Source organism: Cetorhinus maximus, unplaced genomic scaffold (assembly GCF_964194155.1).
Source record: "Cetorhinus maximus unplaced genomic scaffold, sCetMax3.hap1.1 HAP1_SCAFFOLD_828, whole genome shotgun sequence".
NCBI classification, from domain to species: domain Eukaryota; kingdom Metazoa; phylum Chordata; class Chondrichthyes; order Lamniformes; family Cetorhinidae; genus Cetorhinus; species Cetorhinus maximus.
The window spans coordinates 52482-62353 of NW_027596770.1; the positions used below are offsets into that span (position 1 = coordinate 52482).

The 9872-nt window shown below is 59.3% G+C and overlaps 1 protein-coding gene and 1 long non-coding RNA gene across 2 annotated transcripts; both read right to left on the reverse strand.

Moving 5' to 3' along the window:
- Positions 1–1308: 1308 nt before the first annotated feature.
- Positions 1309–5054, reverse strand: LOC144674823 (prelamin-A/C-like). Its single transcript, XM_078536021.1, has 2 exons — positions 4984–5054; positions 1309–1673 (listed from the first exon to the last, which is right to left on the reverse strand). The coding sequence occupies exon 2, from the start codon at positions 1660–1662 to the stop codon at positions 1309–1311; it is 354 nt and encodes a 117-aa protein (XP_078392147.1). The 5' UTR covers positions 1663–1673; positions 4984–5054.
- A 94-nt stretch (positions 5055–5148) lies between these two features.
- Positions 5149–5381, reverse strand: LOC144674824 (uncharacterized). Its single transcript, XR_013574637.1, has 2 exons — positions 5343–5381; positions 5149–5194 (listed from the first exon to the last, which is right to left on the reverse strand). It is a non-coding gene; the product is annotated as an uncharacterized LOC144674824 (long non-coding RNA).
- Between the last annotated feature and the right edge of the window lie 4491 nt (positions 5382–9872).

The window sequence follows — 9872 nt, forward strand, 5'->3', positions numbered from 1 at the left end:
AACCCCATCCCCCCCCCGCTTAACCCCATCCCCCCCCCGCTTAACCCCATCCCCCCCCGCTTAACCCCATTCCCCCCCCGCTTAACCCCATCCCCCCCACTTAACCCCATCCCCCCCCGCTTAACCCCATCCCCCCCCCGCTTAACCCCATCCCCCCCCCGCTTAACCCCATCCCCCCCACTTAACCCCATTCCCCCCCCGCTTAACCCCACCCCCCCCGCTTAACCCCACCCCCCCCCGCTTAACCCCATCCCCCCGCTTAACCCCGTGCCCAGAATGTACCCCGCTTAACCCCATCCCCCCCGCTTAACCCCATCCCCCCCGCTTAACCCCGTGCCCAGTGTGTACCCCGCTTAACCCCGTGCCCAGAGAGTACCCCGTTTAACCCCATCCCCCTGCTTAACCCCATCCCCCCCGCTTAACCCCGTGCCCAGTGTGTACCCCGCTTAACCCCGTGCCCAGAATGTACCCCGCTTAACCCCATCCCCCCCGCTTAACCCCATCCCCCCCGCTTAACCCCGTGCCCAGTGTGTACCCCGCTTAACCCCGTGCCCAGAGAGTACCCCGTTTAACCCCATCCCCCTGCTTAACCCCATCCCCCCACTTAACCCCGCGCCCAAAATACACTTGGGTTAATATTACCCAATGACCAAACTGAGTAACTACTAGCCCTTTAAGATGCAGCGCTCCAAACTGGCCTCATTGTAATGTGGTAACACTACAATCTTCACGGATGCTTCACCATGCAACCCCCCCACAATCCCCTACCTCCAACCCCCTCCCACCCCCCCGGGTCTCTAACCGCTGCCAATAGCGGAGTGATGGAAATCCTCAGGGGCAGGGAAGGGAAACGCGCGAGAGGCCGGGATTGGAGGAGCGATGGAACGTTTTGGAAGGTGCTCGGACTGGAGGAGGTTGCGAGGGGTTAGGGAGGGGGGGGGGGCGGAGTTTGAAATTGGAGGTGGGACCAGGCCGGTGTCGGTCAGCGAGGAGAGGGGTGGGAGGGGGGTGCGAATGGGACGCGGCGCGAGCCAGGACACTGAGGTAATCGAAGTCTTGTTGGGAAGGGCGGAGCGGGGGTAAAGGCAGCCTCAAGAGGCTTTTGAAACCAGGGATGGAGGGAGCACCTATCGAAGGGAGGCTGCGGTAAAGGGAGGGAGGAGATGGACGTTGATGCAAAAGGGGGTGGAGTTGGGTACGCGAGGTGCCAGAAATCACTCAGATTAGGCGGTGGAAGGATTGGAGAGGAAGGACAGGGCGGCCCAGCCTTTAAGTGCACTGCCCAAACGGAGACGAAAACGAGGACGCCTACCGGTTCTTCAGTTCACTGAAGTCCTCGCGCAACTTGCCCAAGTCCAGCTGCATCCGGGCCTTCTCCTTGGCCACGTTGTCCAGGGTTTTACGAGCGTCGGCCAGCTCGTTCTCGTACATGGCCTTGATGTTGACCACCTCGCGGCTGGTGACCTCCTCGGACTCGGAGATGCGCAGGCGCAGGCCGGCATTCTCGCACTCCAGCGAGCGGACCTTCTCGATGTAGACGGCCAGCCGGTCATTGAGGTTCTGCAGGTCCTCCTTCTCCTGGAGACGGCTGATCTTGGTGGGGCTCAGGGGGGTGGTGGCGGTGTTGGAGCGGCCGCCCCGTTTCTGGCCTGGGGTCTGCATCTTGGGGAAGGCTGGTGGCCGAATACAGAGAGAGGGAGACAACCAGTTAGAAATAACGCTCGAGGGTTACTGAACAGAAGCGACTGTCACTACCAATAAGATACAGAAGCAACAATCTTTTTAACCAAACCGTCTCACTGGTTAAGACCCCAGTGGGAGCACGGTGTCCGATTCTGGGCCCCCGCACTTTAGGAAGGATGTCGAGGGTGCGGAGGGAGATTGACCCCGAATGGGACCAGGGATGAGGGGCTTCAGTTCGTGTGGAGAGACCGGGAGAAGCTGGGATTGTTCTCCTTAGAGCGGAGAAGGTTAAGGGGGGAGATTGAATCGAGGCGTTCGGAATCAGGAAGGGGGGTTTCGGACAGAGTCAATAAGGAGAAACTGTTTCCACTGGGCAGGAGGGTCGGTAACCAGAGGGGGACACAGATTGAAGAGAATCGGGGAAAAGAACCAGAGGGGGAGATGGGGAGAATTTGTTTTTTATTTACACAGCGAGTTGTTGGGATCTGGAAGGCGCTGCTTGAAAGGGCGGTGGAAGCAGATTCAATAGGAACTTTCAAAAGGGGGGGAAATCGGATAAATACTGGAAGGGGGGACGTTTGCAGGGCTAGAGGGGAGGGGAGACTAATGGGATAGATCGTTCAGAGTCAGCACAATGGGCCGAATGGCCTCCTCCTGTGCTGTAGGATTCTTGTGCAGAGGAAGAGGCAAAAGATGACGTGCTAACCCGAAGCCTCGCTACGCACGGAGAAGGGAAGAGGGGGCGGGGGGTGAAGAGATGGGGCTTGGCGATTGGATATCAAGTGCGAGGGCAGGTGGAGGGTGAAGCAGAGTCAGGAAAGGTGGCATCGGAGCACGTGCTTGTGGGGGACGTGCCAGGAGGAAACAAAATATAACAAAGAGTGACAATGGGTTTGTGCGGACAGGAACACAGAGGCTTGCTGTGTTAGAGTTGGAGGGCTTTGGGTGTGTCACTGTGCGTCCCAGTGTTTGTGAGAGTGCGAGCGAGTGAGTGAGGGGGCGAGTGAGTGAGGGGGCGAGTGAGTGAGGGGGCGAGTGAGTGAGGGGGCGAGTGAGTGAGGGGGCGAGTGAGTGAGGGGGCGAGTGAGTGAGGGGGCTAAAGGAACAGACATCACCAGAAAGCAGCTCCAGAAGCTTCAGGTGTGCCCAGGCTTGGGGAGGACTGTCAGGGTGTGGCAGCAGTGGGCAGGGCTCAGACCGACCAGCAGACGGAAGCAGAGTGTTTTGTTTTAAAGAGTGACACTCCCACCAGTCGGAGCGGCCCATCGAGGCCCACACCAAACACTCAACCGGGGCAAGGAGGCACTCACCCACCATCAGCCAGTTCCCCACACGGAGACTGACACCAGCCCATCAAAACCTACCCCCAGGGTCTCAGCATCACTCACCGAAATCACACCCTCCACTCTCACTCTCCAGAGACCCTCCTCTCCCACCACTCCCACTCTCCAGAGACCCTCCCCCTCCACTCTCACTCTCCAGAGACCCTCCCCCTCCACTCCCATCAGAACCTCACTCATCTCAAACTCCAGATTCCCAATGACCCTCCCACCACCTGTACTGTCCCGGCTCCCTCACCTCTCCCATCACCACCCTCACCCACCCCAGCTCCCTCACCTACCCCAGCTCCCTCCCACCACCCTCACCCACCCCAGCTCCCTCACCTACCCCAGCTCCCTCCCACCACCCTCACCCACCCTAGCTCCCTCACCTACCCCAGCTCCCTCCCACCACCCCAGCTCCCTCCCACCACCCCAGCTCCCTCCCACCACCCCAGCTCCCTCCCACCACCCCAGCTCCCTCCCACCACCCTCACCCACCCCAGCTCCCTCACCCACCCCAGCTCCCTCCCACCACCCTCACCCACCCCAGCTCCCTCACCCACCCCAGCTCCCTCCCACCACCCTCATCCACCCCAGCTCCCTCCCACCACCCTCACCCACCCCATCACCCTCATCCACCCCAGCTCCTTCCCATCACCCTCATCCACCCCAGCTCCCTCCCACCACTCCCTCACCTACCCCAGCTCCCTCCCACCACTCCCTCACCCACCCCAGCTCCCTCCCACCACTCCCTCACCCACCCCAGCTCCCTCCCACCACTCCCTCACCCACCCCAGCTCCCTCCCACCACTCTCTCACCCACCCCAGCTCCCTCCCACCACTCTCTCACCCACCCCAGCTCCCTCCCACCACTCCCTCACCCACCCCAGCTCCCTCCCACCACTCCCTCACCCACCCCAGCTCCCTCCCACCACTCCCTCACCCACCCCAGCTCGCTCCCACCACTCCCTCACCCACCCCAGCTCGCTCCCACCACTCCCTCACCCACCCCAGCTCCCTCACCTACCCCAGCTCCCTCCCACCACTCCCTCACCCACCCCAGCTCCCTCCCACCACTCCCTCACCCACCCCAGCTCCCTCCCATCACCCTCACCCACCCCAGCTCCCTCCCATCACCCTCACCCACCCCAGCTCCCTCACCTACCCCAGCTCCCTGTCACCACTCCCTCACCTACCCCAGCTCCCTCCCACCACTCCCTCACCTACCCCAGCTCCCTCCCACCACTCCCTCACCTACCCCAGCTCCCTCCCACCACTCCCTCACCTACCCCAGCTCCCTCCCACCACTCCCTCACCTACCCCAGCTCCCTCCCACCACTCCCTCACCCACCCCAGCTCCCTCCCAACACTCCCTCACCTACCCCAGCTCCCTGTCACCACTCCCTCACCCACCCCAGCTCCCTGTCACCACGCCCTCACCCACCCCAGCTCCCTCCCATCACCCTCACCCACCCCAGCTCCCTCCCACCACTCTCTCACCTACCCCAGCTCCCTCCCATCACCCTCACCCACCCCAGCTCCCTCCCACCACTCCCTCACCTACCCCAGCTCCCTCCCATCACCCTCACCCACCCCAGCTCCCTGTCACTACTCCCTCACCTACCGCAGCTCCCTCCCATCACCCTTACCCACCCCAGCTCCCTCCCACCACTCCCTCACCTACCCCAGCTCCCTCCCATCACCCTCACCCACCCCAGCTCCCTCCCATCACCCTCACCCACCCCAGCTCCCTCCCATCACCCTCACCCACCCCAGCTCCCTGTCACCACTCCCTCACCTACCCCAGCTCCCTCCCACCACTCCCTCACCCACCCCAGCTCCCTCCCACCACTCCCTCACCCACCCCAGCTCCCTCCCAGAGACCCTCTTCCCTACCTGATGGGAGTGTCAGGCACTCCCCAGCCCCCAGGGCGGTGAGGCTCTGAAAGAGGAGTTGAAATGTTCCTCCGGCACTTACCGAAACGGCTGTAGTTCGCAGACTCCGGGATTGAGGGTGTTTTTTGCAGACAGAGACTCCGGAATTGAGGTTGTTTTGCAGATAGACTCCGGAATTGAGGTTGTTTCTTGCAGACACAGACTCCGGGATTGAGGGTGTTTTGCAGACACTCCGGGATTGAGGGTGTTTTGCAGACACTCCGGGATTGAGGGTGTTTTTTGCAGACAGACTCCTGGATTGAGGGTGTTTTTTGCAGACAGACTCCTGGATTGAGGGTGTTTTTTGCAGACAGACTCCTGGATTGAGGGTGTTTTTTGCAGACAGACTCCTGGATTGAGGGTGTTTTTTGCAGACAGACTCCGGGATTGAGGGTGAGACACTCCGGGATTGAGGGTGTGTTTGCCTCACACACACTCCGGGTTAACACTGCTACTCACTCCGGTGTCAGTCAGTTGCGCTCCAGTTGCTCTCTGGCTGTTGCTGCACCATTTAAAGGGCCGGGGAGCAGGGGGCGTGTCCGGCCTGATGGACACCGCGGGCAGCCTATCAGCGGGAGGGGGCGGGGTTTGGCTCCAGATTCCGCCCCCGCCCCCTTCGTCCCCAAGCTGCAGACACGTCAATCGATGTAACTAGGAGACTGTGTCCAGTTTCCCTTCAAGGTCAGAGACCCAGAGGCAAAACCACCCCCACCCCCACCCCCCTCACCCCTCACCCCAGAGCTGGCGGGGAAACAGATGTTGGCAGTGACCACTCCGACCGACAGCTGGCACTGACCACTCCGACCGACAGCTGGCACTGACCACTCCGACCGACAGCTGGCACTGACCACTCCGACAGCTGGCACTGACCACTCCGACAGCTGGCACTGACCACTCCGACCGACAGCTGGCACTGACCACTCCGACAGCTGGCACTGACCACTCCGACCGACAGCTGGCACTGACCACTCCGACAGCTGGCACTGACCACTCCGACAGCTGGCACTGACCACTCCGACCGACAGCTGGCAGTGACCACTCCGACAGCTGGCAGTGACCACTCCGACCGACAGCTGGCAGTGACCATCCAACAGCTGGCAGTGACCACTCCGACCGACAGCTGGCAGTGACCACTCCAACAGCTGGCAGTGACCACTCCGACCGACAGCTGGCAGTGACCATCCAACAGCTGGCAGTGACCACTCCGACCGACAGCTGGCAGTGACCACTCCGACCGACAGCTGGCAGTGACTATCCAACAGCTGGCAGTGACCACTCCGACCGACAGCTGGCAGTGACCACTCCGACAGCTGGCAGTGACCACTCCGACCGACAGCTGGCAGTGACCATCCAACAGCTGGCAGTGACCACTCCGACCGACAGCTGGCAGTGACCACTCCGACCGACAGCTGGCAGTGACCATCCAACAGCTGGCAGTGACCACTCCGACCGACAGCTGGCAGTGACCACTCCGACCGACAGCTGGCACTGACCACTCCGACTGACAGCTGGCAGTGACCACTCCGACTGACAGCTGGCAGTGACCACTCTGACCAACAGCTGGCAGTGACCACTCCGACAGCTGGCACTGACCACTCCGACCGACAGCTGGCAGTGACCACTCCAACAGCTGGCAGTGACCACTCCGACCGACAGCTGGCAGTGACCACTCCGACAGCTGGCAGTGACCACTCCGACCGACAGCTGGCACTGACCACTCCGACTGACAGCTGGCACTGGCCACTCTGACTGACAGCTGGCAGTGACCACTCCGACCGACAGCTGGCAATGACCACTCCGACAGCTGGCACTGACCACTCCGACCGACAGCTGGCAGTGACCACTCCGACAGCTGGCAGTGACCACTCCGACCGACAGCTGGCACTGACCACTCCGACTGACAGCTGGCAGTGACCACTCCGACCAACAGCTGGCAGTGACCAGTCCGACCAACAGCTGGCAGTGACCACTCCGACCGACAGCTGGCAGTGACCAGTCCGACCAACAGCTGGCAGTGACCACTCCGACAGCTGACAGTGACCACTCCGACCGACAGCTGGCAGTGACCACCTGACAGCTGGCAGTGACCACTCCAACCGACAGCTGGCAGTGACCACTCCGACAGCTGGCAGTGACCACTCCGACCGACAGCTGGCAGTGACCACCCGACTGCTGGCAGTGACCACTCCGACCAACAGCTGGCAGTGACCACTCCGACAGCTGGCAGTGACCACTCCGACCAACAGCTGGCAGTAACCACTCCGACAACTGGCAGTGACCACTCCGACCGACAGCTGGCAGTAACGCTCCAACCAACAGCTGGCAGTGACCAGTCCAAAGGCTGGCAGTGACCATACGGCAGCTGGCTGTGACCAGTCCGACCAACAGCTGGCAGTGACCACTCCGACAGCTGACAGTGACCACTCCGACCGACAGCTGGCAGTGACCACCTGACAGCTGGCAGTGACCACTCCAACCGACAGCTGGCAGTGACCACTCCGACAGCTGGCAGTGACCACTCCGACCGACAGCTGGCAGTGACCACTCCGACAGCTGGCAGTGACCACTCCGACCAACAGCTGGCAGTAACCACTCCGACAACTGGCAGTGACCACTCCGACCGACAGCTGGCAGTAACCGCTCCAACCAACAGCTGGCAGTGACCAGTCCAAAGGCTGGCAGTGACCATACGGCAGCTGGCTGTGACCTCTCAGAAAGATGGCAGTGACCGCTCCGGCCAACAGCTGGCAATGACCACTCTGACCAACAGCTGGCAGTAGCCAGTCCAAAGGCTGGCAGTCACCGCTCTGAAGGCTGGCACTGACCGCTCCGACAGCTGGCACTGACCACTCCGACAGCTGGCAGTGACCGCTCCGACAGCTGGCAGTGACCGCTCCGACAGCTGGCAGCGACCAGACTGAGGACTCTGTGATCCAGATGTTGAGAGCATCCAGTCTGAAATCTGTCCATGATCCAGATGTTGAGAGTGACCAGTCTGAAATCTGTCCATGATCCAAATGTTGAGAGTGACCAGTCTGAGATCTGTCTGTGATCCAGATGTTGAGTGACCAGCCTGTGATTTGTCACTGATACAGACTGGTCTGAGATCAGTGATACAGATGTTGGGAGTGACCAGTCTGGGATCTGTCGATGAACCAGGTGTTGGGAGTGACTGGTCTGATATCAGTGATACAGATATTGGGAGTGACCAGCCCAATAGCTGTCAGGGATACAGATGTTGGGAGTGACCAGTCCGAGATGTGTCATTGATACAGGTGCTAAGAGTGACCAGTCTGATAGCTGTCCGTAGTCCAGATATTGAGAGTGACCAATCCAATGTCTGTCATTGGTACAGTTGGAATTAACCAGTCCAGGATCTGTCAGTGGTACAGATGTTGGGAGTGACCAGTCTGGGATCTGTCTGTGATCCAGATGTTGAGTGACCAGCCTGAGATTTGTCACTGATACAGATGCTGGGAGTGACTGGTCTGAGATCGGTGATACAGATGTTGGGAGTGACCAGTCTGGGATCTGTTGACGATACAGATGTTGGGAGCAGCCGGTCTGATATCAGTGATACAGATATTGGGAGTGACCAGTTTGAGAGCCGTCAGTAGTACAGATGTTTTGAGTGACCGGTCTGAGATCTTTCATGGATACAGATATTGGGAGTGACCGGTCTGAGATCAGTGATACAGATGTTTTGAGTGACTGGCCTGAGATCTGCCATGGATACAGATGTTGGGAGTGACCAGTCTGAGATCTGTCAGGGATACAGATGTTGGGAGTGACCGGTCTGAGATCAGTGATACAGATGTTGGAGTGATCGGTCTGAGATCAGTGATACAGATGTTGGAAGTGACCAGTCTGAGACCTGTCAATGACACAGATGTTGGGAGTGACCAGTCTGACATCAATCAGGGATACAGATATTGGGAGTGACTGGTCTGACATCAGTCAGCGATACAGATGTTGGGAGTGACCGGTCTGACATCAGTCAACAATACAGATGTTGGGAGTGACCAGTCTGAGACCTGTCAGTGATACAGATGTTGGGAGTGATTGGTCTGAGATCAGGGATAAAGATGTTGGGAGTGACCGGTCTGACGTCAGTCAGGGATACAGATGTTGGGAGTGACCAGTCTGAGATCAGTCAGGGATACAGGTATTGGGAGTGACCAGTCTAACATCAATCAGGGATACAGACATTGGGAATGACCAGTCTGAGACCTGTCAGTGATACAGATGTTGAGAGTAACCGGTCTGACATCAGCCAGCGATACAGATGTTGGGAGTGACCGGTCTGAGACCTGTCAACGATACAGGTGTTGGGAGTAACTAGTCTGACATCAGTCAGGGATACAGATGTTTGCAGTGACCGGTCTGACATCAGTCAGCGATACAGATGTTGGGAGTGACCGGTCTAACATCAGTCAGGGATACAGATGTTGGGAGTGACTGGTCTAACATCAGTCAGGGATACAGATGTTGGGAGTGAACGGTCTAACATCAGTCAGGGATACAGATGTTGGGAGTGACCGGTCTGACATCAGTCGGGGATACAGATGTTGGGAGTGACCGGTCTGACATCAGTCGGTGATACAGATGTTGGGAGTGACCAGTCTGACATCAGTCAGGGATACAGATGTTGGGAGTGACTGGTCTAACATCAGTCAGGGATACAGATGTTGGGAGTGACCGGTCTGACATCAGTCGGGGATACAGATGTTGGGAGTGACCGGTCTGACATCAGTCGGTGATACAGATGTTGGGAGTGACCGGTCTGACATCAGTCGGTGATACAGATGTTGGGAGTGACCGGTCTGACATCAGTCGGGGCTATCCCAGCCCCACCTCCCTGGAGCGAGCACCTTAAAGGGCACTTTACACCGAGGCAGGTTTGCCAAGTTGGGAAAGTTCGGTGGCAAAAAC

What these genes read in the sequence shown, in the direction of transcription:
- LOC144674823 (XM_078536021.1), bottom strand. Translation starts at nt 1,662, where the DNA reads ATGCAGACCCCAGGCCAGAAACGGGGCGGCCGCTCCAACACCGCCACC.